Here is a 27,910-nt window from a genome sequence, read left to right on the forward strand (position 1 = left end):
GAAGCGCGGATAACGAGCGCGCAATTGGCACCCTCCGAACTGGCTATCATGCATTGCGTGGGTTACCCGCGGGTCGCAAAGTCTTTGAACATGGGATGAGTCCCCACACTCCGTTCCGGACGATCTCAGGCGCTCGGGCCAACGCCTTCCTCTCCAACAAAGCGACGCGCCCGCCGACACACGACCACCACCTTATCGCTTTCATGCACCAAGAGAAAGAGCTTCAGTGTACAAAGCAGAGTTGTACGCGTCCTTGCGCCAAGCCACTCTAGCATCTCCCCCTCATCGCACAGACAGACGCATGAAGCACTCGGACATGCGGCATCTCCCGACCCATACGTAGTTGCCGGAGCGGAGCGAGCGGTGAATGGGCTCAGACGCGTGCCTGTGCTTCTCGCAAATAACAGCCACGTGTGGCACCTGCTACGGGCTTCATGCTGGGAGGGATGGCGTAGCCTGACGCATACGGGACACCGGTTCTTTAGGAAGCCAACTAAGGCCAGCCGCTACGCCATCCTCAAACAACAACACCATGCAATGTATACAAACACTACCGAAATCTTTCCGGATAGCTCCTATCCACCGGTTCTATAGCCTCTATCGCCACAATATACGTCTCAACCTCCGGAATCTGCAGCAGCGTCTTCGTCAAATCGCCGCGTTGAGGATTTAGGTTGTTGCCCAAAGTTCTGTAGAGGTTCATACAGCAGCATGAACTCTGCACCCTTGTTCGTTCCTCTTGAGCTTTTTCCTCCTCCTATAGCGATAGCCTAGCAAGAGTATGCTCCTGGTGGTGGTTACCAAAGTGCGTCAGCCACTCAGCGATCGGCATACTCACAATTACAATTAATTCTCAGCAGCACCAGGCATTACCACAAACAAGAAGCCGGGCCGGCGCATCAAAACATCAATCTCGGCCTTGTTATTCTCCGCTATTTACTGCAGGTCCCGTCCCGCACATCTCAACTTTGGATCGTCTGTCGATCTCGTGTCTTGGCACATATATGTTCCAAAGACAGCATGTGAAAAGGGCCGTTCTCACGGATCGGCCAGAAACAAACGTAATGGCCAAGACTTTTGATCTAATTCTTACACGACGGGTATTGGCGACGCTGGCGTCATGAGTCTATGACGGGGTTAGTCTATGCCTGTTAGTATCAATTCTAGATGGCATACGACAGCTAGAAGCAAGACTTTCTGAAGCATCACCGCCGAACCCGACCTCAACGTCGAGAGCTTCTTGTGTTCGCGCTCGTCTTGTGATGATCCGATCGCAACTACTTCGAGTGGTACTTTAGGTGGTTGGGTATGTGGTGAATCTGAGCTGGCACGTCTCCATCTGCATCCACGGTACAGCGATGAGTCTTCGAAAAGAGGTCAGGATGGAAGCATGCTGCAAGATGTTCATTTTTCTCGTGAGTATAAAGGGTTCACAAAACCATATCCCTGACGTCCACTATCTCTGTGCATCGTGCGGCAACCCCACCGCTCTCCAAAAACCGATCCTCTTTCGCCTATCCGTGCGCACCGCACTGCTCAGTTGCCGATGAGGCGTAGTCTTCCGGCGTCAAGCGCTATCTTGTGATACCCCATGCGGCTAGACTTAGACTGGGTGGTGATGTTTCGTAAAAGACTTTTGTGGGTGAATTCTTGTTAGAACTCCAACAATCTGCATGTGTGCTACCAGGCGCCGAGTGCCTATCCCGATAGCAATGTGACATGCACAGAAGTTGTTGCACAGCTGTGGACTACACGATAAGAACACATGATTCTCGTCCTTCCCGCAGCTTCGAATTAGGTACTCCAGGGACCGCTTCGAGGTGGGACACGAGACAATGTGGAGACTTCTAGACTCGACGATTGAGATGTCCAATGAATTAAGCAAGGTGCCAAAGAAATTCATTTCAAGGCACCAATGCATTAGATCGGAGGCCGAGGCCCGGTGTCGGCGGATCGATGGATAAAGGTGCCAGTTGTGGCATCAATGATTTCATCATCAACACCAAGTCGGCTGCTTTGAACGGCTTCTGCATGATGCGATCCTGTACAGCCTGTTAGCCTAGAAACGCTTTCGACGGTTATCATATACTTACTGCCCCAGCAGCAATAGCAGTATCGATCTGCTCCTTCCGAACGTTCGCCGTGACAGCAATCACAGGCAACCGTGCAGAAGAAAGCACCCCCTGCTCTTCCTCCCTTTTCCGTATCTCGCGCATCGCGCCAAGCCCGTCAAGTACCGGCATCTCCAGATCCATCAACACGATGTCAAACGTTTCTCTCTCCAGTATCTCGAGCGCCTCCAGGCCATGGTTTGCGACGGAGACGTGGCATCCTGCTTTCTTAAGTTGTTTGCCGAGCACTTGCTGGTTTATAATGTTGTCTTCCACCAACAGTACGTGGAGTTGGCGCATTGCCGCTTCCTCATTGCCGGTTTGTTGAAACATCTCTTTGAGGGTCCTGGGCTTCCATTCTACTCTTCGCGTCTTGACGTAGAATCCAAAAGTCGAACCTTGGCCCTGAACGGATGAGACGCCTATTTCGCCGCCTTGCTTCTCAGTAAGCTCCTTTGAGATGAATAGACCCAGCCCACTGCCGCCGTATTTGACATGCGTCTTCACGTTCGCTTGGCGGAAGCGCTCGAATATTTTGTGAATTTCCTTCTCTTGCAAGCCAATTCCCGAGTCCTTGACGGTGAACGCAAGATAGATTTCTTCACCAGTACCCCAATCTGGATTGCTTGTAACATCCCCGTCTTGCTTGCCCTCAGTAGCCCAGAACATGTCTTCCGGAAAGAGTTCGCGGGGATCTGAGGTGCTGGCGCCATAGCGGATGGAGAGGGCTGGCTCTTTCGATGGTTTGACGAACTTGATGGCATTCGTCAGTAGATTGATGAAAACTTGTGTCACGCGGGACGGATCCAGATGAAGGTGGTCAATGCCTAGACTCAAGAACGATGTGTCAGGTGTGACACTGTAAGAGATGTTGTGCGTCTTCATCTCAGCTTGGAAGATGTTGACGATGGATTCCACGAGCTTTGCGGGTTTGACTGCGACGGGCGTGATGGACAGGAGCATGGAGTCGAGCTTACTCAAAGTAAGTACATCGTCGATAATACGCTTCTGATGATTTGCACATTGCATGATGACGTTTGCGCTTTGTATGTTGTCATTGAGAGTGTCGAGACACGGTACAGGTATATCGGCGAGCTGCGTCTGGCACTCGACAACTGCGTTGGCAATCGCATCTGCGCAATGTACAATGGCGCTCAATGGGTTCCGCATCTCGTGTGAAACTACGTCAATGAAGGCTTCCTGCTGTCTTTTTGCTTCTCTTGCTTCGGCGGCTAATCGAGCCTGGAAGGTCTGCGCCCAGCCCAGCCTGCTAATGTCAGTCGTACAAGCCATTACGCTTCTCACGCTTCCATGCTCGTCGCGGTACGGGAAGGCCAGAACCTGGATCTGGGCGGGTTCGGGATCCCCGGTAGGAGGCGTGTACATGCGCTTCATGCGCAAGTCGGCTGTGACGTGGTCGGCGCCTCTAATCAGACGCTCCCAAACATCATCAGCTTTTACCCGATCATCCTCGTGATATGCGTCAAGGAAGGCAAGACCGATGGCATGTTCCGAAGGAGATTTCCCAGCTAGCTCATAATAGTGATCGTTGGCCCATAGCATATCACCATCAAGAGATACATGGCACATGCCAACAGACGCGTGATCGATCAGATGGCGTAGCTTGAGATCACTGAAAGCCAGATCAGTCTCGAGCTGCTCTTGACGCTTCTTGGTGGATTCATTGTCAACGGCAGAAGATATGATACTTGACACCATGCGACCTAGGTCCCTGATAAATTGCGTGCATATATCGTCGTGGGGGCGAAATGGATTGGTGCCGAAGACAAGGTAGCCGAAAAGGCGTGTTCCACTCATGATGGGCATTACGACAATCTTCTTGGAAGGCGCGCTCCAACCTCTCCACGAGGTAGCAAGAAATCGTTCATCATGCTCGATGACCATAGTGTCTATGCCAGCTCGTCGCAGATCTGGTATTAGTCCTTGCTCACTGTCGATAGTGGCTGTCTGGATGAGAAGGTCGTGCCCCTCGGGGAAACCAAATTGGCCATGGAGTATCAACTCGTTCGAGCCTGGGGTTGTGTCCATTCGGTAGAGCATGGACATGGGCACATCGTTGGCGTTGGTTTCGAGCGTGGTGAGAATGTGAGAGCAGACTGCGTCGACACATTGTGAGGGCACGGAGGCGAGAGTATTCAGGCAGGTGGTACGGCGGTCTGCGAGCTTCTGGCTTGTTACCTCGTAGCTAGTTGGGTCAGCTGTGTATTGGGAATAGGTCACTGGGAAACGCGTTTTCTAGCTTGGTTACTACACGTAACTCACGTTGTATTCATGAAGCCCTCGATAGCGCCTGGCATGCCGACTGGAACAAAGCCGCCAGAGAAGAAGGCCTCCTCTTGGTAGCCTCTGCGCTCGACAACCGTGGGCATGGCAGAGCTATAGTTGACTCCAGTGCCTGTCCGCTTGGCCTGTATGAAGTACTGGCTGATGGACGGCCAGAGATCGGGCCAGCCATCCTGGAAGAGGGAGCCCATGAGGTTGGGGTGAGCGCCACCGGCCAAGGGAGCATACGCCTCGTTGTATATAGCAGTGAGATTGGAGATGTCCTCTCCCCACCAGAGGCAGGCTCCGCGCGAATCGGCCAGTACATAACTTGCGAACATGCGCAGCGTCGGGCTCCACGTGCTCAGTGGCCCCAGGCGGCTGCGCGACCAGTCCGTGGTGCGGAAGAAGGCGATATGGTCGGTCTGAGGTAGCGCCGCGGTCCAATCGTATGCGCATTCATCGTCGGGGTTCATGGGAGGAGCGCCGAAGCCGTCTTCGTCGGGGGGAGGAGTGAGCATCTGCATGTAGCTGCCGGCGCAGAGGTGGCAGTCGCGAGAGAGACACAAAGTGGCTGCAGCATCCTCAAAAGGAATCGACGTTTGCGCAGCCTGACGCGGTCAGGACCCGGTTATCTTATTCCCATGCGATGCTTCGGTTTTGGCTGCGGCGGTGCTTCTTCGGCCAGTACTGGCGTCGATTGCATGTGGGCACGGGGCACAATCGAAGATGCATCTCATGCCTCCCCTCGCACATGCCGATCTGCCGAGATTCCCATCGCCTCGCCCCGGGCCACATGCCCTTTGAACCCATCTGCATGCCCTCGTACCAACCCTGTACATCTACATCTCCCGAGACACTCTGCATGGGAGCAAACGAAATTCCGACCTCACGCAGCAGCAAGACAGCCGCTGTTTGGCGGGGCAAACCTTCTCCTCCACAGGCATTGCGACGCCACAAGCGGGTGATCCTTTTTCTTCATCGACCGATCACCGTCTTTTCGACATGAAGAACAGGGGGCGCTGTATCCGCCGTGTTTGCAGCCTCGCCGAATGCAGCTAGTTGCCCGTCGCTGCCCATCGCATTCACGCCCGATACTATTCCAGTACTGCAACCCACTCGCTCGTATCATGTCTGTCCGAACCGAGCGTGTCTGACTCACCTCGCCGCACTCTTCACCGGATGCAACAGAGATGCCAATTGCTGGTTGTATACGCAGGGATGCCTGTGTACTGCATTGCTCTGCTACCGTGTTACGAATCAAACTGCAAGATTGATGAGAGCCTACTGCTGTCGGTCAACAAAAAAATCCCCTCTCTTCGAATGTTATAGCTGTCGACGTTTCCAGGCTATTCCTGTTCCACGTGACGGTTTGTAAGCGTTACGTCATTTTATCGAGATAGCCGTTGTGTAGCTATTCGCTCAACCGCCCAACCAGACATTACAAAGCATATTGAGATTGATCTCTAGCGCCTATTGAAAGAGGTCTGAGATACAAATCATATTTTCATGTAGAAACAAAACTCTATTCGTTATACATTCATACTGAGCCTCACTTTCAACAATGTCTGTCCTTATCACGGGAGCCTCTGGGTATCTCGGTGGCTCGCTGCTTGCGGCACTGCACAACGCCGAACTTCCAGAGCACAAAGACATATATGCTCTCGTCAGATCTCCAGACCAAGCGGAAGCGGTGAAGAAGTATGGCGCGCGCCCTCTCACTCTCAATTTACAAAATGAAGAGAGTGTGATCAAGAGCATCGTCGATGCGCAGATATCCGTCATATTCTTCCTCGTTGACGCTATGAACTCCGATATGCAGGTTCCCATGATAAAAGCCCTCGCAGAAGTCAAGAAGCAAACTGGACGCGAAGTCCACTTTTTGCACACCAGTGGCGCAAAGATCTTCAGCGAACATGCGGGGATGCCTATCGATCGACCACTTCCCGATACAGATGATGATCTGTACAAACTACAAAAGAGCTCCAAGGCTCCTCATCGACTCTTAACGCAGGTATGAGGCAACTAGCGTGTACGCGGTCCAAAGTCCAATCTCTCTTACTGAAATGACCTCAGGCAACGAACACGAACAATGTCATCATTGAAACGGCAGAGAAACATGGAGTCCGCAGCTACATCTTCATTCCATGTATCGTATACGGCGAAGGCAAAGGTTTTGGTAACAAAATCTCGATCCAAACCACAGCTGTGGTCAAAGCTGCGAAGGGGGCCGGCGCCGTGTACGATGTCAATCCGGAGGGCTGGGTAGGTGTTATCGAATAGTCATAAAGCCAACCACTCGCATACTGACGATATACTCAGACTTGGCCCGTATGTCATATCGACGATAACTCGAAACTGTACATGGAATTGCTGAAGAGTATCCTACGCGACGAGAATCCAGAATATGGCGAGAATGGGTACTATCTTGCTTCCTCCGGAAGTGTGGCCTGGTACGACATATACACCGCGATGGCGAAAGCGCTTGCGAAGCGTGGAATTATCGACAGTCCAGCAGTCAAGAAAGCGGATGAAGCAGCGCTAGATAAAATGGCACAGGCCTTGGGTTGCCCTAAAGAGCTTGTTGCAGTTCAGCTGGGGGGGAAGTAAGTCTACTTTTATGCTCACAAGGATAGACCAGACGTTGACACCAGGCACAGATGCACACTTGAAGCGAAGAGGGCCTATAGCTTAGCTTGGAGACCAGATCATGAGCCGAAGCACATCTTGGAGGCGGCAGATGCAGAGGTAGAGCTTATCTTGAAGCATCTATGAGCAATGAGTAGCATAGTTCGGCATTGTGGCATAGTATTCAGAATTGTAGCCACCTTTTCCATAAGTAATAATCTGGAAGTTTCAATATGCCACAGAACAAGAGGACAACCCAATGAAAGATCGGCAATTAGTATTCCAGCAAAGCTCTTTCTCTCCCATACTCAAGTTCTCACTTGTTCGTCTCCATCCACACTAACTTATGCCCTTTCTCCACCAGACGAAGATGCCGAGCCCATAACAATGTCCAACTCTGCCTCCGTATACCTCTGCTGCGGCTGCTGCAAAGCACAATTAGCAGCATCACCCTATCGTGCTCCCTCAACAACTTACCTCCACAAATTTCGGTCCATCATACTCGCGCAACAGCTCAACGTACTCCATCAACGGCTGCATGATCGAAGCATCAGCGTTCAATGCTGGACCACTGAGCGCAATGTCCAGGTCATATGCCAAGACGACGACTGGACCGCGAAACGGCAGTCCAAGGCTCCTGTTCTCGACGAGTGCACGCTCTCCCTTCGCATTCATGTCGTAATTAATTTGGATGAAGTACGGACAGTAGCGGTTGTGGAACGATAGTTTCTTGATCTCCTGGGCCGGGACATCGGGGAAGTGATGTTCGAGACCGCTTACCGTACCTTCCTCATCGAACGCCAGAACGGAGAAGAAAGGTTTAGCTGAATCGACGGGGAAATGCAGAACGCGCCGCATGTTATTGCCAATGGGTTGTTTGATGGCTTTGGCGTAGGGCTTGCAGACGAGCTTGTGGCTGGAGACCCAGTCGCGTTGTTGACAGGCTGACGAGCAGTAGAGCATGCTCTTGCATTGGCCACATATCTTCTTCGCGCCAGTAGTACGACAGGAAGCGCACTGATCTGCAACAGTAGTGGGTAGAGGAGGGACCGGGTCGTAGTCTTCGAGCATCAATGGATAGCCAAAGTCCTGGGGTGAGTATGGTGTAGTTGAGGACATGGCGAGCGACTGTAGAGTCGAGATTATCAGAGCGGTATCAGGAGTGGATTATGGTTAGAGAATGCACCCTAGCTTGGAACTCAAAAGGAAATAGAGAGATCAACAAGCAAGCTGTGAGATTAGAAGATATAGTAGAATTAGTCGTACGCGTACAAATGAGCTCGCATGACCTCTATCTCACCGCAAGTGCCATACTGCCTTTACCTGAGAGTCTTGATCAAACACCCAAGTCATCTCAGTATGGGCGGTATAGCCACTGCGATGGATGAAAGAAGACATCGAAATCCACACCGCCAAACACGCCAATCGCCGGAAATAGGTCGCACTCGCCCCTCAGGCCAGTATTGCCCCCCTCGCTTCGCACGTCGAGCTCCTCATTGCCATCCCAGCCACCTTCCTTTACTCCATTACGCGTGAAAAACACGTCGATATCCAACATCCTTCCTTGTTGCGACTGCTCGTATGATGGTGGGTTGCGCGGAACCGAGAAGGTGATACCGATACCTACAGTATCCCCGGGCTTGAAAGCCGAGGTGAAGTCGATACCGCCCCATGCATCGTTGACGTACTTTCTTCCATCATCACCATGCACTCCAAGACTGGCACGCTCCCAACCTGGGAGACGGAACGTAGGATAAGGCGGCGCGACGAAGCCTATCGCGATACCGGCGTCTGCTTCCGAGAATGAGAAGCCACCGCGACCGATTCCAAGGACTTTGAGTTCGAAGTAGACAGTCTTGGAGCGTTGTGTGTTGAGCGGTGAGTCCCAAAACACGCTGTACATGGGCAGATTTGTGAGAATACTGGAATCCCTGCAGTTCGCATGGGTGCGACAACGCCAGTGGCCTGCTTGAGGTTGAGGGAGTAAATCGCCCAGATACGACGGCGCTTTCAGTAGAGCAAGCTGACCGTTCTGGATCGCAGCATGAGTACTAGGCTGCAGGTTCTGCGGTGGCCACAAAGGATTCATGTTGGTCCAAGCCAAGGCACGATCGCCATCTTCAGTAGATGCATTGGCAGTGGGAGAACTATCGTAACCCATCGAAGGTGGTGGGGGTAGAAGTGAAGTGTCAGGTACGACTGTCCAGTCGTGGTATGGCGGAGGATCCCAGCTAGGAGGGGGTTGCTGAGGATACGAAGGAGGTGGCCCTGCTGGGGGTGCGTAACCTGAAAACTCTTGTTTAGGTGGAGGCCCTGGGGGAGCAGTATAAGAAGACGACCCGTGGCTCGGTGGAGGACCTGGCGGAGCGGAGTACCCAGATGAGGATGAAGCCTGGTTCGGCGGCGGGCCAGGCGGTGCTTGATACTTCTCCGTCGGCGCTATGTTATGCTGCTGGTCCTGAGGCGAGCTGTAGTAAGGGTTGTTTGAATACTGATTATGTTGGTCTGTCCCATATGACGGCCTTGAAGAGCTGTCGTCGCCCTTTATCTTGTCCTTGAACTTCTTGAACATGGTGCCAAGGTTGGCCTGGGAACTAAGAGCAGTGCAAGAAAAGGTCTTATTCTAATTTGGTGGATAAGTGGTAGATGTCGGAAAGATTGTATCAGGGGGTGTGTAGGGTTGTGGAGTCACACTACTAGGGAAGCGGGCGCACTTGAATGATGATGTAGCGAAGGTGGCCGGTTGTGGCTGTGCACGCGCAACAAACCCCGAGTTGATTGTCACCCAACCGTCTACGTCATTGCTGGTGGCTTGGCAGGGTCTCCGGAGCACAGACCCCAGCCACGATCGCTGATGTCGCGCTCCAACAAACGTTACGCGATTAAAATCTAACAAACAGACCGTCGGTTACGCATCCCCCGCATACCTTCCAGCCAAAGCCTTGCCGCGGACCCTTCCTTCTATAAACCTCACGGGAGCCTCGACTTCTACGTCCCTCAACCAATCGCCCAATCCTTTCGCGAAAGCATCCAGCCTGCTACTCCCGCTAACGCCTCTGCCCAACACCCCATAAACCACGAAATGCACCGCCATAATACCTTCGAACTCCACTCTTTCTACGAAGAAGCTGTCGCTCCAGCTTTCTCCAAACATTTCCTTGAGTTTGGGCATGGTGAGAAAGCTGCGGAGCCAGTCCCAACTTTCGGCATACAGGGGCGATGACTGTGGGTAGGAGGAAGGTAGGCTCGTGGGTATAAAGAAGCCAATGTTCGCGTTGCCACCTTTGTCGCCGGAGCGAGCGAGCACGATGTCCCCCAGCCGCGCACGCGTCATTGGGCCAAAAGAACGAAGATCCACGGGATTCGCAGTTTCATAGCTTTCGCGCCTCCCAATCTCTTCTGACTTCGGTGGCGGCACGGTCATCAGCGTCCTTGTCTCGCCAGATTCGAGAAGATTGATCGCCGTCTTCAGCTTGCTCTGCGGCCAAATCGCTGGATAGAAGCTCAAGTACGGTTTCGGTATCGCCGTGCGATGATCCATCGTACTATGAAAGCCTGAGTAGTGCTGCATCGCAAAGTCTGCCAGTAGACTCGCTAGGCCAAGGTTCACGTTCGGATCGCCGCTCTCCGCGAAGATCCGACAATACGATGTACTTCTGAGCTGGCTCTTCGGGTCGGTCTCCGGTATGCCTATGCGCTGGAATTCCAAGATGTCGAATCGGTCCAGTATGCCCTTCTGCTTCAGGCCAAACTTGATCATGCGTTCCCAGAGATCGAATTTCTCAGCCGTGGCATACCCGGTTGCATTAACGACAATCTCGGATTGGTAACCTGCATGATAGAAGATTGCGAGCTTCGTGGAGGGTGGGGGTGGTTTGCCTTTGACGCCCCACAGACGAACTCTTTCTGATTGTTAGCGACTTTAATCCTGCCAGCATGCCATGTAAGTGAGGGATATTTGATCGTACCTGTTCTTGCCTTCAGCTTTGACCTGAACCTCATTCAAGATAGCCTTGACATCGCTATTCAGATATACATTGCCCTGAAGCTCGTATAGAAACTGACATTTGACAGTGTCTTCTGTAACAAAACCTTTCCTAGCTTCGTGCTTCGTGATCACACATGTCCCGTCCTTTTCGACTTCTGCGATACCAAAAGTGATGTCGTACAGGTCATCCAGCGGATACTCGTAGAAGCCAGCGAAATTCGAGCCTGTTACATAGCCACTGCATTCGATGAGATGGCCTGCAATCAGTGCGCCTGCAAGCGCATCGAAGTCGGTGTCACGCCACGAGTACCAGTACCATGCAGCGCCGATGACGGGGCTGGCGTCCGCAACACGACCAGCAATAATAATGTCTGCGCCTTCTTCGAGACCTTTGACAATTTCGCGAGCACCGAGGTAGACGTTCGCACTGACGATCGGTTTGTCGGATTTTAGGACGTCAAGCGTTTGGTCCGCGACCGTTACCTCGCTGTTATCAGAATCTAGATGCGGCGGTAAACCCTTGTCTTTGATATCCTTCATTTCGTCCATTAGGTTGTCACCAGACACGTACGCAACCTTCAGATCATATCCTTTGCTTAAGACCTGCTCGTCTGTCAGTTAACTAGACCGTGTAGCGACTACATAGATGAGAAGAGACTCACGAGTTCATGCACCTTCTCCGCCAACCCCTTCGGATTATGCGCACCACCATTGACAACGACTTTGATCCTCTTCTCGTTCAATAGGTCGATCGTCTGCTCGATACCGACCCAAGCTGTTTTCTCCCATCCGGGATGCTTGCCCGCTGCATGTGCCTGGGCGTTTTCCGCGATGTTGACTTCGGCAAGATAGTCACCAGTAATGAAATCCGTGTCTCCTAGCTCTGCTTGGTAAAGCATATGATATCCGGGATCCCCTTGCATTCGTCAGACTGGTTTAGCATAGGTAAGGCTGCTATTACCTTTGTAGCCTGAGCAGTTTGCTATCCTCACTGGACGGCTTCCGCGCTGCGCTGTCCATCTCGTGCTGTAGTCTGACGATGTCATAGCTACTGTTTCAATAAACACAGCTGGGAAAAGCCTTGTGGTGCAATCTTATGTGTATTCTGGGATTAGATCGCTAACGCATGCGCGTAAAGCAGACTTGCATTATCGCGATACAGCCGCAACTTAAATCCTCCCACCAAACTTCCAATCACAAACATCTCCACATCAGACTGCTATGTCAACAGACCTGATCCTCTTCTTGCGTAACGTGTATCCAGATTGCGGGGTGATACCCCACCTTATCGGGTAGACTGAGCTAGTCGACTTACTCGCCCGAGGGCCGAAAACGAATTGCCGTTCATCTACCATGATCGGCAGTGCTTGAGTAAGACCGGTGACAACTAGGACGATGGAGCTGATGCGCCGATTGGCGTTGCTGGCACCATGTTACAAGGCGACCAAGTAGTTGATGGGGTCGAGTGGGACGTGTTTCGGACAGCGCAAACGATAAAGCTCATGCTATCCGCGTCTCGTTGCCACACTCTCAGTTCTCCCAAGTCGAAGTCAAGGCTCTACAACTATTAGAAATGTCAAATACTATGACGAACGGTCATACGAACGGCACGAATGGTAGCCACAAGGACTACTCTGTCCCTCGCGAAACCCAACACATCTTCGAGAAGGGCATATTGAGCAATCCCCTCATTGCTCCAACATTACCCAACGACATCGCAGAATGCGCAAAGAAAGTCCAGTTCAAAGGCAGCGATAAGCCCAGTATACCTATCAACTGGCGCTTCGCCGAAAGCATCTCGGCACTCAAGGGGCTGGAAGCCGCCATGATCAACGTCCTTTTGAAGCAGAAATATGGACTGGAACCCCAAGACGCTGTCATAGATACGTAAGTTGAAATATCCGAGCTTCCACGCTAATCAAGAAAAAACCGAACAGGCCTACAGCCTACATTAACGCTAGGTCACCTATCTTGTAGGTTTCCATGTCAATGTAGGCAGCAGGCCTGTTCGGTTTTCTTCTTGTATAAGGTGCTTCTATCATTAGGAGTCGTTGCCATTAAGTAGCTAACGCGTGTCGGTGAAGCGACCATGCGCAACTCTTCTTCATGTCGATCCTATTGAACGTCATCGATCCCGATGGCGAACACATCGAGTTCTTGACAAAACCATTCGCGAGTGGATCGGACGCATACAACAGATATTTCAAGAACTGCGATCTGCATGATACTAGTAGGACTCCGTATCGCGTGGCGGCTACGAACATCTACCGGTGCAAAGATGAAAGATACTTCCATTTACATGGCTCCATGAACCCTGAACCCACACAAGAGAGTGTTGGGTTACCGCATGATATGGACTTGGCTGAGTCGGATGATCCATGGAAACCATACGAAGAGAAGCTAGCAGGTATTGAATCCGACGAGATGCAAAGGTTGGCGTCGGATGTGTACAAGCAAGCTGGTACCATCTGCTGGACAACCGAGGAGTTCAAGAATAGCGAACATGGAAAAGCAAATGCCCACGTAGGCCTCTACGAGATCCACGATGTCAAGAATGCGAAACAACCGGCGTGTTGGTGGCCAGATAGCCCGGAAACTGGCGCAAAGAGGCCTCTTGCAGGTCTCAAAGTCGTCGATCTGACCCGTGTTATCGCTGCTCCGGCTCTAACCAGAGGTCTCGCTGAGTTGGGTGCTTCGGTGATGCGATTAACAGCAGAGCATGTCACCGATATGTCCATGCTACACGTCGATCTCAGCTGGGGAAAGTGGAACTCGCATCTGGATTTCCGGAAGGAAGAGGACAGAGAGAAGCTGCGCGCTTTAGTCCGAGAAGCCGATGTCGTAGTACAAGGCTATCGGCCTGGTGTGCTGGACAAATATGGTTTCTCTCCCGAGGGCCTACTCGACCTGACGAAAGATCGAGAGCGAGGTCTCATTGTCGTGCGGGAGAACTGCTATGGCTGGTATGGTCCTTGGTCGTATCGCAGTGGGTGGCAACAAATCTCTGACGCCTGCTGTGGCGTCTCAATGGAGTTTGGACGAGCCATGGGCAATGACGAGCCTGTTACACCAGTTTTCCCCAACAGCGACTTCTGCACTGGTACTTCTGGCGTGATCGCGGTCTTGAATGCGATAATCCGAAGGGGTACTGAAGGTGGTTCCTACAAAGTTGACGTAAGTCAGCACCCCATTACAGTAGCGTTATGGACGCTAACATCTACCTACAGATCGCTTTGATCTATTATTCCCAATGGCTCGTTAACAGCGTCGGCACCTATCCCACAGACGTCTGGGAAGATGTCTGGACACGCAATGGCCGCCAAGTATTCCGCCATTACCACAACATGCAGTATACGTTGCCGCGCTACATGAAGATGCTATTCGAGAATTCGGGATCCGTGCTCTTCAAACCCGATTTCTTTGAGATGCGGCATGCGGGCGCGATCGGCAAAGATGTCAAGGGGGTCAAGCCTATCATCCAATATCCCCAGGGAAATGTCAAGTTGGGGTACAGTATAGGCACGCGAGGAAATGGTGTCGATAAGCCGGTGTGGCCAAAGAATTTGATGACCGAGGTTGTCGCGTAATGTGATCTTTTTCTGCAAGGACAAGGAAGGGATGTATCAACGCATGACTGTGTGTTGGACGGAATTTGTCGCGAAATCTGATTCTGGTGTGTTCAAGTGAAGAGCCGAAGAAGGAAAGTGAGTTGCCGCTGGGAAAGCGCGCTGGCCCACGCGTCTTCACGTCTTCACGTGACTACAGTTCGATAGCCACCGGGACGTCTCACAAGCTCGACATTCTCCTCCACAAACCATACGAACAAATTCCCACATACTGGCAGACTCTCAAATGTAGGCGCACGCCATCTAAGGAGAAGGATGAACATCTACCTATGGGGGATGATGGATGTAAACAACCTAGAAGTCTACATTGCGTTAAGACTTTGCTAAATTCCATTTGAACACTAATGTAGGCGGCAGGGTGTTTAGTTCTTTCCTCGAATGTGGGTGGGCGACTATGCGAGACGTCGTTAGAGCCAACGTCATTCGTGCCTTCCATATCCACACGAAAAGCTTCATCATCAGGACTAAGCGCCATTGACTCATACATCCTTGACGTGACTCCTTTCAACTGACATGTACTTATTCCGCTGCAATAAACTCAGCCTTCATAAGCCTCCTGACTACTCCCATACTTTCCGATCAAACACACCTATCACAATCCGAGCCTCTCAAACCATGGAAGCACTCCTCCACACCCACCGCCTAACGCTCCTCCGCCTAACAGACACCTCGTCCCCTTCCTCTCCACACGTCCCCCTCTTCCACGAAAACTGGTCGAATCCCGACGCCACAGCATGGAGTCTGCACGGACCCACACACTCCCTCCCCGAAAGCTACGAATGGATGAAAGAGCAATTGGCGCCTGGACTCGATAGCATGTTTTATTCTGTATTCGTCAAAGCCGACACATCGAATTCAGCCGCCGCTATCGATGATGACACTGGGTTGGGAAAGCATATAGGCAGCGTAAGCCTACGTCTTCAACCTAGCGGTCCTTCTCTCCCAATCCCATCGACATCCACAACGGCCAATATGAGGGTGCTGGGATACGCCTTGTTTCCGTCAGCGTGGGGAAAGGGATATGCGACGGAGGCCGGTCATGCTCTATTGAATGCCTACACTGCTTTCGTGTCTTCATCTTCCTCGTTCTCGAGCGCACAAGAAGGCAACGACGGAATCGAACCACAAAAAGGGAAGACGTACATCGAAGCAGCAGTAGACGAGGGTAATCCTGGTAGCGTAAAGGTGTTGGAGAAACTTGGCTTCAAGAAACTGGGTTGGAAGCATGAAGAGGCGCGAGTGTGGCTTAACGGAGCGTGGAGGAACCCTGGGTATTGGGTGTATGGAATGTTTGTTTAGTGTGCAAGTATGAGAAAGTACATGACTGAGGCTGGAGAAGAGGTAGTAATACATAATCGCATACAAAGCGGAGTGTGCAGACCTCCTTGAAAAGTATATTCCTACAGGAAATTAATCTTATGGCCACACACCTTACCACTCAGCGACTTCACCCTGCTTGGGCAGCGTCGCCCGAACAACTTTATCGCAGTTGAGTAAGCAAAGAGGATCGAATGCCTTCTTGAGCTGCCTCATTGCGTCCACCGTAGTTTGACCCACTTCGTGTGGTAGGTAGTCTCTCTTGACGAGGCCGACGCCATGTTCACCTGTGGCTGTACCTTCGAGTTCGATAGCGCGCTTGACCATTTCGTGGACGAGGTGGGAGGCTTTGTCGAAGTCCTGGTTACGGTTGTAGAGGATGATGGCTAGGATGACGTGTAAGCAAAAGAGTCATGAGATGAGGATGTATGCATGGACCTACAGTGGAAGTTTCCGTCTCCAACATGTCCTACGATACTGGCGAGTAGTCCACTCTGTCGAATCTTCTCCTTGGTCTCTTCGATGATTTGTGGCAGCTTGGATATCGGGACGGCGACGTCTGTGGTCCAGACAGCCATGTCCGGGTTGCCCTCGCCCTTGGCCATAACGCTCCAGAGTGCTTCCTTCCGCGCTTGCCATAGGTCCTCCTTCTCTTGTTCGGACTTGGCGAACTCAAAACTTACTGATCCGGTCTTCTTGGCAAGACCTTGCACCTGGCTAATCTGTTCCTTGACGGAGCTCTGTGTGCCGGCGAACTTGAAGAAGAGCGTGGGGGCATTCTTCCAGGTCTTGGATGTCTGTCCCGCGTCGTTTATACATTGCATCTGGACATCATCGAGGATCTCAATGGCAGCGATAGGTACGCCAGCGCCAACGACCTTGAAGACACAATCTGCTGCTGCGCGGATAGATGGGAACGCGCATACGGCTACACTGGTGTGTTGTGGCTTTACAATGACTTTCAGCGTAGCTTCTGTGACGAGACCTAACGTGCCTTCGCTACCGATGAACATGCGCGTAAGGTCGTATCCAGCGGAAGACTTTCGTGGCCGTTGTCGCGTCTTGATGACAGTTCCATCAGCCAGGACTACAGTGAGCGACACGACCCAGTCCTTCATTGTGCCATAACGGTATGCGTTGGTACCGGAGCACCCTGTCCCGACCATGCCGCCGATCATTGCGCCTGGACCTGGGTCGGGAGGGAAGAAAAGACCTTCTTTCGAAAGCTCTTCGTTCAAGAGTTCCCAGCCTACTGCTGGTTGAACCACGACGTCCATATCATCCTTGTGTAACTTTATGATCTTGTCCATGCGACTGAAGTCGATGCATATGCCACCCTTTGTTGCTGCGAAGTGACCCTCCAGACTTGTGCCTCCACTATACGGAGTGACTGGTATTTTGCGTTCATGGCAGACCTTCATGATCGCACTGACTTCTTGTGTGCTGCCTGGCTTCACGACGCAGAATGGCACATCGCCTGGCTGAGAGGGATGCGAAGACCACGATGATCCGCTGTGCGACTCAAGGTCGTTGGGGTCCAGTGTGAGATTCTCCTTTCCGACAATATCGCGGAAGTCTGTCCACGCAGCTTCCATGTTTGCCTCTGAAATATTGTGCTTGGGAGGATTGAAGGTCTCGAGTGGTGCGGTCGAACTCGTGTCTGTGATTGGAGGCATCATCTGGCCATAGTAGTAGCCGATGCTTGCGGTCATAAGACATGCTACTCAACTATTAGTATATGCGACAACTGGGGTATATGAATTGCTGGTACCAAACACCGTCGCAAAGAATTGTCCTCTTGCCGTTCTTTGCTGTAATGACTGAATTTGGATCTGCTCGGCCTTCTCTTTCTGTACGCGCTCGTAGATACTCTCATTGAGTTGCAGGTAGAATGGCTTCTCGTCCTCTCTGCCCATCGGTTTTCTTTCGCTCGCCCATCGCCTCTGCGTTATTCTTCCGACTCCCGCACCAGCTCCGCAAGTCCGCCATAGCGCTCCTCCCGTTGCGCCTCTTACGGCGAATGAGCCTCGTGGCAGGCTTCGTAGAGGCATTGCGACTACAATTGACGGTGATTCATGTCGTAGGCGTCGACGCGACAAAAGCGGGGAAAGCTTTGCGTGTGAGCTGAACGATGATGCTGCGCGGGTAAATCCCGGACTTAAGAGACCGCCAAGAGTTCTCTATGCATGTCGCAACCAGTGATGAGCATCCTATGTGGTTGTGGAGAAGCGTTCATGCGTAATCTCATACTGAGCAATTTCTGGCAGATATCACGACATCGGGATCTGTTAGAAAAGATGCGTCATCACGTGTAAGCCTGTTGAATTACGACATCCGAACAAAAGCAAGCATCACATGTGGTCGATGAAGATTCGATAAGGATAGAATGCATTTGAGAAGCTCGATGGCCGATACCAGAGCGTGTTATACCGAAAGCAAACCCAGTCGCCGTACCCAAATTCTCGCAACGCCGCCAGACACATAGTGCCGGCCTTGAGAGAGGTACCCAGAGCGTATCCAACGCCTGTGCATGTCCAAGTGATGATTGTGTAAGATATGGTGAAAAGCAAGTAAGCAAAGCAGATCTCTACCAATGCGCCCAAGGGGAGAATGCTAAGTCTCTGAAGATGCTCGCAAGATGTATAGCATAAGCATGGGAGGAGCATGTATCATGAAAAAGGCCGTAATCCCAAACCAAACGCCATGCTAAAAACACGAAAGAATATATGCAAGAAAGAATGGGGTATAAGGATGAGATGCAAAACCAATCTGCTCAAGTGTCGGGCCAAGTGAGAGGGGTGTGTAGGGCATCGGGGTTAGAGGTAGTGGGATGGCACCTAAGGGGACTGCTTACGCGGCTAGGTTGTCCACAGACGCTGCGCGTGTCTGTGGCGGTGCATGCGGCCTACTTTCCAGACATGCGCAGCAGTCGAGTCTTGAGCCAGATTACGAAACGCTGCCACGTACCCTTCGCGGCTCGGCTTTTGGTCACTTTGGGCGTAGAGGAGAAGGCGGCTGCTTTCTCGGGGTCGACCGTTGCCACAATCTTTGGCAGCGAGTTGGAGTGCGCCTCACGGTGGTCTGAATATTGGCGTCCACCCACTGAAGGGCGTCCGGCTATCGAGGGTCGTGGCGTCTTCTCATAGTCGGTGGATACAGTGCGCGTGCGGTTTATCTCTGATCGGTCGAGCGTCTCTGACTTGCGACGTTGGTGATCCTCCTTCTTCTGCTGCTTGCGGTAGTCGCGTTCCTGCTGCTTATGTGCCACCTTTTCGTACTTTCGCTCCTTGGCTCGCTGCTCCTCCTCGAACTTCTGTCGCGCAGCACGGATGGAGGCAGCTCTCGAGGCGGGGTCTACGGGGGAGTCGCGACCGCCGCGGATAAAGCGGTAGGTCTGATCGAAGGAGGTACGCGAACTGGGCGAGGTGGTTTCGATGGACTTGAGCGTGTCACCACGCGCCCTGGGTTGGGCAATCGGAGAGGTGAGCGAGACGGACGACTGGGAGTAGCTGCCAGCAAGGCGGGTGGACGAGTTGTTGGTGTGGATGCGTAGGGATGTTCCCTGTGCCGAGGAGATGGAACCGGATCTGCGCGCGGGTTCATACGCGTTTTGTCTCAAGCGGAACTCGTCGTCCGACATGATATCATCGCCCTCGTGCTCGCTCCCGAGAATTGATGGCGGCGACGAGTGGGCTATTGGCGGTGTGTATGGCTGCGGAGTCTGGCGGATGGCAGGCAGGGGCGTCGGTCGCTGCAGACCAGACGACGAGGAGAACTGCGACGTGTTGGATGTGGAGCGATTGTGTCTGTGGCGGCCGTTGACTGGCGAAAAAGAAACATCAGATATGGACCGTGAGTGGGCGCCATATTCTGATATACCCAGACCGGTGAGGTCGTTCTCGGCAGCAGGGCGTGATAGATCGAGCCCGCTGGTCTCTTTGGACGAGAGCTTGCGCAGGTAAGGCTTGATCTTGAGCTGGTGGGAGGAAGTCGCAGACGGCATGGGGCGTTGTGTCTCTATCCAAGACTCTTCGTAGACCTTGGGCGTGTCTGAACGGTTAAAGGTAACGACGTCGTAGTCAGCAACGGGGCTCAGAGGGCGCGGACTCGATACAGCAGAGGCGGAGTAGCCTCGTTTGTGGAGACGCGCATGCCGGTTGGACATTGTGGGCGGAGTGAGTGCTCGCGCGTGTTATCGGCGCATGTCAAAGTACGCTGTAAGTAGGCCAGGAGAGATCGGCGCAGGTGGTTGTTGCACGCAATAGCATATCACCAAGCCAACGTCAGGACCAGGACTGGCGGCAATCTTCCGATGGTTCCGCGGCTGTCAAGCGCCCACAAAATGGTGACGAAACGAAGGTGTCAACTCGTGCGCGGGATCCGGGGTAGCGATGGCGTAGACAAGACGGCGGTTTCCTCTCTAGCCGGCAGACGCTTCCTTGGTTTCTTGGTTGCTGGAACCCGTGGACTGGTCCGACTAGCTGCGAACGCTCAGATCAAGGCAGCCGGCCCCAGCTCTAAGCGCCTAGACGGCTAGGCGGTGGGAGAGTAGGTGAGAGATTTATGTTGCCGGGGGTGATAAGAGGAGCATCACCTCGAGACGCAGACGCCCACGGCGTTTAGGGGCCTGGGTGCTTATATGCGCTCGCTGCCGTGAGCGTCTTCTCTAGTAGATGCAGGATGGTGGAGGTACACCTAGGAGAGGAGACCGGCTGAAGCGGAATCGCCGCCTGCTTGGAACGAGATAGCAATATGACTGGCTGGGGGAGCCTCACCGCTCGTGGGCCACGGAATAGAGTGCTACCGTGCCGTCCGACGATATGCCTCAGCGCTTTCCGTACCGCTATCTCCATCTCGCTCCTCTTTCGCCCCGCCCCGTATGCCCCGTCGCGCATCAACACCGCGCAATCTAGTGGCACAGCAGCTCAGAACGCGCAGCACTTCGTCACTAGAGGCCACGAGTCGATTCGCGGCGCGGAGATGCTGCAAAGCTGAAGCTGACCTAGATTCTCATAGCCCGCACGACTCAGCCATGCAAGTGCTCCGCCCATCGTGGAATTGGCTGATATCTCACGATACTCTTACCCCGCAGTACCAATCCTGGACCTAGCCCAAGCCACATCAGACATTCAAGGCTGTTATCAACGCAGTATGCATGTGACGAGAGAAGGCCTGGCCCACAAAAGCCCTCAAGTACCTCCTCACGTGCGCACTCTTCACCGCGGCCCGCCTGAAACACCCTGGGATGAAACACATCTTTTACCCCTCACTCTTGTCCAACCATCTCCTCTCTAACACTTTCAAGCGATACCACACGTGCACCGTTCCTCGATCTTGAGAGTCAAGTATGTATGACAACACCCATACGGACAAAATCTGTGATTCCTCTGGCCGGTCTTGCACCAACAGCATGCACCTTGAAATCTTGGAACCTTCACGCTACGCATATCGGGAGCCAGCACGCGTTCCGCCATCAACGATGTATCACATTGGAAAGACATCATCTTGTAGGATACGATCACGAGGAAAGACGCCTTATGACCTATCGAATTCATGTCAGAATGCTGCGTGTAATGCATTCTTGACAACCTTCTTTTCTTAGTTGTGTCACAACGCGATGCGCTACCATTCAACGCGGTGCCACAATATTGGACGCGTTTCGAGCATCGAGAAGATGACGAATGTGCTCGAGAGTAGTCAGCATCTGAATCGGTTTAGGCTCATCGAAAAATTTGTATTCGATAGTGCTGCAAGGCAGGTTGTGGCTTTACCCGACAAGAGGCGTTGGATATGAGTGAGAGAACATGTAGGATTACGAGTTTGTGAACATGCAAATGGAAGTAGAAGCGCTATAGTCAGTTCTTTGTATGCGGTGTTGCTATCCTTTTGCAGGGCTAGTTTGCTGTCGGGGTGAGAGAAAGTCCCGGCGTTGCTGGGCAATGGACAAGGCCCACCCTGACGTCGAGCACGGGTCGCAACTTCCCTACCAACATCAAAAACATCTCAGCACCATCTTCATCCACCACGCGCGTCCCATGGAGTTATAACCATCCCAACCAGCCACCGCCCGCATCCATCACTTTCAGACTCCTCGAGTGATCGCGACCATGTCGTCCAATAAGCGGGGCAACATTTTTGACCAGGGGAGGCCCGAAAACCCCTACGACGATCGCGATGAAGTCGCGGATGTGCCCCAGAAGGCGACGGCAGCTCAGCTGGCAGCCCGCAAGTAAGTCACCTTCACCAGTCATCGTCGGAGTCTATCCCAGACCTCTCTGGTCACGATGCGCTTTGTCTGTCGCGTGCTGACTCTTTGTCCCCCAGAATCAAGACCGCGAAAGCCCGACGACCAGCAGGCGCCACCTCCGTGAGTACCCCAACCACAACACCACACTCCCCACCGCACCCTCGACGGCTGCGCAAGCATGTCGACCAACCGCCACACCCCGAAAGGGCGACGCGATTTGCAACGCAGGATGCAGGCCTTTGCTAACGCACGCGCTCACCAGGGTCTATCACAGAGCGCGAACTTTGGCGCACCACAACAAAACGCCTTTGGCTTCGGCGCCTCAACACCCGCCCCCGCAAGCAACGGCGCGAACGGCTTCGGTGGCGGCAATGCCTTCGGCGGCGGCGCGACCAACAGCTTTCCACCCGCGCAGTCCGCTGCCCCAAGCAACAACTTCGCTGCCTCGTCCTTTCCAGCGTTCGGGGGAAGCAACCAGGGCACAGGCTTCAACCCTACACCGCCCTCGTCTGCGGGCTTCAACTTCACAGCTGGAGGTGCAAACCCATTCGCGACGGCCAACTCGGGACCCGCGACCAATGGCAGCACGCCTGCGCCCGCATTTGGGGGATCGTCCATGTTTGGCAACAACGACCAGGCGCAAAGTAATCCCTTTGGCGGCCTAGGCCAGAACAACACCACAAGCGCAGCCTCATCAGGCGGCATGTTCGGTACTACCAGTTCAGCTCCCACGGGCGGTATGTTTGGGTCGTCCAGCGCTGCGCCTACTGGAGGCATGTTTGGAACGTCGAGTGCTGCACCATCATCAGGAGGTATGTTCGGTACAACCACCGCCGCTTCTTCCGGCGGAATGTTTGGTACATCTAGCGCTGCGACCTCAGGTGGTATGTTTGGCACATCGAGTGCTGCCCCCGGTGGCATGTTTGGCACCACCAGCGGCGCCCCAAACGCTACGAGCACCGCCGCTCCCGCATCCACACCCTTCACATTCGGCGCCGCAACGACGACAGCCTCGAACACCGCGAGTACGCCGGCGACGAGCGGTATTTTCAGCGGATTTGGCAACTCAACACAAGCAACGGCGCCTTCACAACCAAGCGCGTTCGGTGGTTTTGGCGCCAATGCTCAGAAGGAAGATGCCCCCAAGCAGGCGGCTGCGCCCCAAAACAACATGTTTGGTGGTTTCGGTTCCAACGCACAGAAGACGGAGGGTACCTCGGAAACGCCGAAGCAGAACAACTTCTTTGGAGGCTTGGGTACGAGCGCGCAAGGCACGCCAAACGCGACGGCCACCGCTCCTGCGTCGAATCTATTCAACTTCGGCGCGAATGCGCAGAAGTCTGACAGCACGACGTCAAGCGCCCCTCCAACAAACCTCTTTGGTTCTGCTCCGTCCAGCAATCCGTTCGCAAACCTCCCGACCGCCGAAAACACGTCTTCTGGGGCAGCTGCACCAACAAACCTGTTCAGCAGCCTCAAGAAGCCTGAAGAGTCTGGCAGCAGCCTTTCTGCAGATACCCCCAAGTCCAACCCGTTCGCGGCACTTCCCAAGCCAGCCGACACACCTACCACTGCAGGAAGCAGTTCAGGTTTCAGCATATTTGGTGCCAACAAGGATGCGGGTGCAGCAACAGTGAAGGCTCCCGAAGCACCAAAGTCGAGTTTATTCCAGCCGTTCAGCACACCACAGCCAGCGAAGACAACCGACGTGGAGAAGTCTCAAGGTGGCATGTTCACTGCTGCTCAACCCAAAACCAGCTCTGGCCTCTTCTCCCAAACGTTCCAGCCCGAGAGCAACAATTCTAACAATTTGTTCAAGAAGCCACAGTCAAGCTTCCCCCCTGCATCGACATCGGCATCAGAAACACCCAAGGCTGCACCTGAGGCTTCCAATCCCTTTGCCTCTTTGCCCAAACCTTCGACAGATCGTCCCAACTTGTTCAGCGCTTCGAAGGAACCCTCGCAACCCTCCCCTGCGCCGGCCACATCGATCTTCAATAGTACTACCTCCGAGTCGAGGGGAGAATCGCAGGCACCTGAGATGCCCAAGGTTCCCAAGGTGCACGTTCCCAAAGACTGGGCTGTTCCAGGTGCCGTTCGCGCGCAGAGCAGCGATGGCCTACTGAAGCAGATATCCGATCTGACTGCTCAACTGCAAATGTTGAACGAAAAGTACCGACAACAGCTGAGCAACCTTCCTCCCACGGCAGATTGGTCAAGCGTGTCGCTTTGGCACTACCAGCATGCGGTCGACATTAAGAAGAAGATCGACAACGTGAAGAAGCAACGTGCAGCCGGACGAGGTATCACCGGCAATGAATCAAGCTTGTCCACGAAGCGCAAGGTCAACGATGACAGCCACGAAGTCCGCGATCCATCCCCTTCCAAGCGAGCTCGTGCGACGGAAGCATCTGCTGGTCCGACTCCGCAGCTCTCGGCTTCTACACCGAAGCTCAGTGCCCCAGCCACGGCGACATCAAACATGTTTGCCAAGGCGATCGGAAACAAGCCCTCCACCCCGGCGCCAGCGTCATCGACAAGCCTGTTCGCCCCAAAGACAGCTGAAAAGTCCGCCACCGAACCCTCGCAGCCAGCTGCATCGACTCCAGGTTTCGGTTTCAAGCCCTCAGTTCCCACCACTAACGGCGCAGACACTTCGGCAGCCTCGTCTGGCTTCAAGCCAAGCTTCGGTGCTTCCTCCACCAGTACATCAGGTTCTGCTGGTTTCAAGCCGAACTTTGGCAGTGCTCCGGCAGGCGGCTTTATGGCTCAGTTCACTAAGACCGCGAAGACTTACGAGGAACTCGCCGCAGAACGCAAGAGGAAGGCTATGGACGAGGACTACGACTCAGATGATGAGACCAAGGAGGAGTGGTCTGCCAGGTACGACAAGGCGGAGGCTGAGCGTCTCGCCAAAGAGAAGGAGATTGCTGCCTCGACCAAATTTGTGATACCTGGTAGTTCTGGAAGTACTTCACCCAAGGAGAACCCGTTCACTGGACTTTTGAAGCCTAAGAGCGGAGTTTCCACTCCCAAAGCTCCCAGCCCGGCGCCGTCTACAGGCAGTCAATCGGTTTTCAACGCCTCCACGTCGCAAGCATCATCCCCCAATATCTTCGGCCACCTATCAGGTCCTTCTTCCAGCAACCAGGAAGAGTCGGATGACGACGACCAACAACAAGACAATGCTGGGTCAGCAGAGCCGCCTTCGCCTCCGAAGCGCTCCGTCGATGCATCGGAGACCGAATCCGAAGATACCCAACAGCACAATCAGCAGGAGTCAAGTTCCAAGGGCAGCTTGTTCTCAAGGATCACCAGGGATAATGATTCCGAGGCAGAGAAGGAGAACAGTGGCGCCTCTTCTCTGTTCGGACAGAGTAACGGTACTACAACTCCTTCCAACAAACCTTTCCAGTTCTTCGATTTCGGTGCTGCATCCAAGACCGCGACGCCGAAGACCGACACGTTTGCCGGCGATCAGACTTTCAAGGCGGGTACTCCGATCAAGTTTGGCGGAGCTCCTGCTACTGAGAAGAAGGACGCTGCACCCAAATTTAACTTCCAGCCTGCTACGCCTGGTGCTGGCGAGTTCTCCACAACCCCGGCGAAACCACCACCCAGCTCGATCTTCAATTTCGCCCCGTCCACAGGTGGATCTTCGCTTTTTGCTCCATCCGGCGGTAACTCTGTGACCTCGTCTGTATTCTCTTCGCGCGCAAACACGCCTCTCTCTGAAGCTGGCGATACCAGTGCCGCGTCTGCAGCAGAAGATGACGAAGAGGGCGGCAAGCAAGAACAGATTGACTTGACCAAGTTGACTGAGGATGAGCTCAACACTTACGACATTGTCTTCCACACCGAAGTCGTACTCGCCAAACACCAGGAGGGAGAGAAGGGCTGGACGAACATCGCAAAGGGCCCGCTCTGGATCCTCAAGGACAAGCAGACGGGCAAATGCTCTGTGCGAGTGCGCATCCCGAGCGGTGCCACCCCAGTCAACTACCAGATCCTACCTGCGCTGCCTGCCACCGTCACTGGCGGTAGCAAGAAGATGGTCATGGCGACCAAGCCTGCCAAGGAAGGCGGACTCCAGTCTGTTCTTTACGCAGTCAAGACGCCTGAGATCGCACAGGAACTCGCAGCGAAGTACACAGAGTGTGTACCTAAATCGCAGTAAGCGACCTTGTCCATATCGACATTCATACCCATTCTACGAACCGTGGGGTTGAGCGTCTAGCTCATCACCTGCATCCACGGATTCGATCACTTTGTTTGCATTTGTTTGTTCACTTTACCCCTGTTTCCGTTGACACCTCCATACACGTGTACCTATATATTCCCACAAGATTGGCGACATTGTTTGTTTTTCCCCCAGCGACTACCTTCTTCATTCCCCCTTTACTTCGGGCTTGTTGGAACATCATCACAGAGAGATGAGCATTGCATAATAATGGCGTTGGTGGCAAGGAGCCCCTCTTGATTTGTTTCTGTTTATGCGAAGCGACGATGGATGGAAAAATGGGGTCTTGATCTTCATGTAGTATACTATGAGCCTTCTTCCTTAATATGCATCAGCGCAGTAGTCGCGCTATCTTCCGAACACGGTTTTGAGACGTTCACCTGCATGACTACGTGTAACTGTGGTGCTTCCACTGACTGAGGGGTTAACCACTACCGTGGACTCAGATCATAGTTGCTTCGCACAGCCCCGCAAGCTGGCCCCGGGTCCTCTGCCTCCACTTCCCCTTTCGCTATTTTCTCTTCCAGGATTCTTCGTTCCTCGTTGAACCGATCTCTCTCTGCCATACGCTCGTTCTTCGTACTTGAAGGTGGTAAGACACCAGGGAGTGGATTGAACCATTGTCTAGAGAAGATATCAGCTTATTGCCACGTCATATAGCAACACTTACTCTTTCGGCGTATTCCTGCCGTCCACGCCGCGAAAGCGATCTTCAGTCGTCTGACTCCAGTCGTGTCGATCAAGGTACGCCTTCAACAGGGACGGTGACATGGGCTGTGCATCATAGACCTCTATGCCATTTGGCTCGTCATCCGGTGCTGGCACCCTACGGAGGGTCCTGCAGATGCCGTCACAGCCTATTTGGCGGAAGCACTTGAGATCTGCTGGGCGCTTCATCGTTGCGGAGAACTCGGCGAGCGCAGCTCTGGCCTTGGACGGGTCTGCAGGGCCCGCTTCGTGGACACCGATCTTCTATGGATAGGGTTAGGTTTGCCTGTGTTGAACATCTGGTTGATTGGCCTACGCTCTGTTCAGGCGATGATGAAGAACCTTGTACCTGTGGGGGTGAATGAGGTTGTGGTGCAGACATGCTGGTATGTAAGATTATCGATGCTGTTGAACGCAGAGATGAGGGGCGTTGCTGTGCATGTATGTATTATAGCCTGCGTGAACAACTATAATCAGGCTAATGCCAGTGTAATGCTGACCTTACGAAGAAGTTCTAGGCTGCGAGTTGAAGTTATTGAGGCATAGGCGCACGAACGAGGGGAATGTATTGGCTTTATGTGGGCAGTGCTTACTTTCTTGCTGAGTATGACGTATATGGCAGTACGGGTAAACTACCTTGTGCATGTTTGCATCAAGTAGCTACCTGATCGCGACGAGACAATGTCATACAAGTATTCGCAAGTTCGCTGGCATGCATACACGAAGATACACTTCCTGTACCATACTACTTGGCCTTCCTTC

At 53.2% G+C, this 27,910-nt stretch overlaps 10 protein-coding genes across 10 annotated transcripts; 3 read left to right on the plus strand and 7 right to left on the minus strand.

Annotated features, from left to right (window-relative positions):
* Window positions 1-1,904: 1,904 nt before the first annotated feature.
* On the minus strand, window positions 1,905-4,921 carry J4E88_004240 (uncharacterized protein; the record flags this gene model as incomplete). The annotated part of the gene is made up of 3 exons (XM_049397887.1): window positions 1,905-2,042; window positions 2,094-4,317; window positions 4,395-4,921. The coding sequence occupies 3 exons, from the start codon at window positions 4,919-4,921 to the stop codon at window positions 1,905-1,907; spliced, it is 2,889 nt and encodes a 962-aa protein (XP_049256332.1).
* A 1,037-nt stretch (window positions 4,922-5,958) lies between these two features.
* Window positions 5,959-7,004, plus strand: J4E88_004241 (uncharacterized protein; the record flags this gene model as incomplete). Its single annotated transcript, XM_049397888.1, has 3 exons — window positions 5,959-6,408; window positions 6,471-6,659; window positions 6,717-7,004. The coding sequence occupies 3 exons, from the start codon at window positions 5,959-5,961 to the stop codon at window positions 7,002-7,004; spliced, it is 927 nt and encodes a 308-aa protein (XP_049256333.1).
* Window positions 7,005-7,366: 362 nt separating this feature from the next.
* J4E88_004242 (uncharacterized protein) lies at window positions 7,367-8,141 on the minus strand (the record flags this gene model as incomplete). Its single annotated transcript, XM_049397889.1, has 2 exons — window positions 7,367-7,447; window positions 7,500-8,141. The coding sequence occupies 2 exons, from the start codon at window positions 8,139-8,141 to the stop codon at window positions 7,367-7,369; spliced, it is 723 nt and encodes a 240-aa protein (XP_049256334.1).
* Window positions 8,142-8,376: 235 nt separating this feature from the next.
* J4E88_004243 (uncharacterized protein) lies at window positions 8,377-9,183 on the minus strand (the record flags this gene model as incomplete). The annotated part of the gene is made up of 1 exon (XM_049397890.1): window positions 8,377-9,183. One exon carries the CDS (start codon window positions 9,181-9,183, stop codon window positions 8,377-8,379), a length of 807 nt encoding a protein of 268 aa, XP_049256335.1.
* A 747-nt stretch (window positions 9,184-9,930) lies between these two features.
* On the minus strand, window positions 9,931-11,933 carry J4E88_004244 (uncharacterized protein; the record flags this gene model as incomplete). The annotated part of the gene is made up of 3 exons (XM_049397891.1): window positions 9,931-10,924; window positions 10,991-11,613; window positions 11,673-11,933. The coding sequence occupies 3 exons, from the start codon at window positions 11,931-11,933 to the stop codon at window positions 9,931-9,933; spliced, it is 1,878 nt and encodes a 625-aa protein (XP_049256336.1).
* A 650-nt stretch (window positions 11,934-12,583) lies between these two features.
* J4E88_004245 (uncharacterized protein) lies at window positions 12,584-14,597 on the plus strand (the record flags this gene model as incomplete). The annotated part of the gene is made up of 3 exons (XM_049397892.1): window positions 12,584-12,897; window positions 13,095-14,184; window positions 14,238-14,597. The coding sequence occupies 3 exons, from the start codon at window positions 12,584-12,586 to the stop codon at window positions 14,595-14,597; spliced, it is 1,764 nt and encodes a 587-aa protein (XP_049256337.1).
* Window positions 14,598-16,067: 1,470 nt separating this feature from the next.
* J4E88_004246 (uncharacterized protein) lies at window positions 16,068-18,004 on the minus strand (the record flags this gene model as incomplete). Its single annotated transcript, XM_049397893.1, has 3 exons — window positions 16,068-16,339; window positions 16,396-17,673; window positions 17,725-18,004. 3 exons carry the CDS (start codon window positions 18,002-18,004, stop codon window positions 16,068-16,070), a joined length of 1,830 nt encoding a protein of 609 aa, XP_049256338.1.
* An 854-nt stretch (window positions 18,005-18,858) lies between these two features.
* Window positions 18,859-20,118, minus strand: J4E88_004247 (uncharacterized protein; the record flags this gene model as incomplete). Its single annotated transcript, XM_049397894.1, has 1 exon — window positions 18,859-20,118. One exon carries the CDS (start codon window positions 20,116-20,118, stop codon window positions 18,859-18,861), a length of 1,260 nt encoding a protein of 419 aa, XP_049256339.1.
* Window positions 20,119-22,060: 1,942 nt separating this feature from the next.
* Window positions 22,061-26,377, plus strand: J4E88_004248 (uncharacterized protein; the record flags this gene model as incomplete). Its single annotated transcript, XM_049397895.1, has 4 exons — window positions 22,061-22,065; window positions 22,102-22,182; window positions 22,278-22,320; window positions 22,463-26,377. The coding sequence occupies 4 exons, from the start codon at window positions 22,061-22,063 to the stop codon at window positions 26,375-26,377; spliced, it is 4,044 nt and encodes a 1,347-aa protein (XP_049256340.1).
* Window positions 26,378-27,106: 729 nt separating this feature from the next.
* J4E88_004249 (uncharacterized protein) lies at window positions 27,107-27,793 on the minus strand (the record flags this gene model as incomplete). Its single annotated transcript, XM_049397896.1, has 2 exons — window positions 27,107-27,412; window positions 27,785-27,793. The coding sequence occupies 2 exons, from the start codon at window positions 27,791-27,793 to the stop codon at window positions 27,107-27,109; spliced, it is 315 nt and encodes a 104-aa protein (XP_049256341.1).
* Between the last annotated feature and the right edge of the window lie 117 nt (window positions 27,794-27,910).

This window comes from Alternaria novae-zelandiae, assembly GCF_023758075.1.
Source record: "Alternaria novae-zelandiae strain BMP 2774 chromosome Unknown scaffold_7, whole genome shotgun sequence".
NCBI classification, from domain to species: domain Eukaryota; kingdom Fungi; phylum Ascomycota; class Dothideomycetes; order Pleosporales; family Pleosporaceae; genus Alternaria; species Alternaria novae-zelandiae.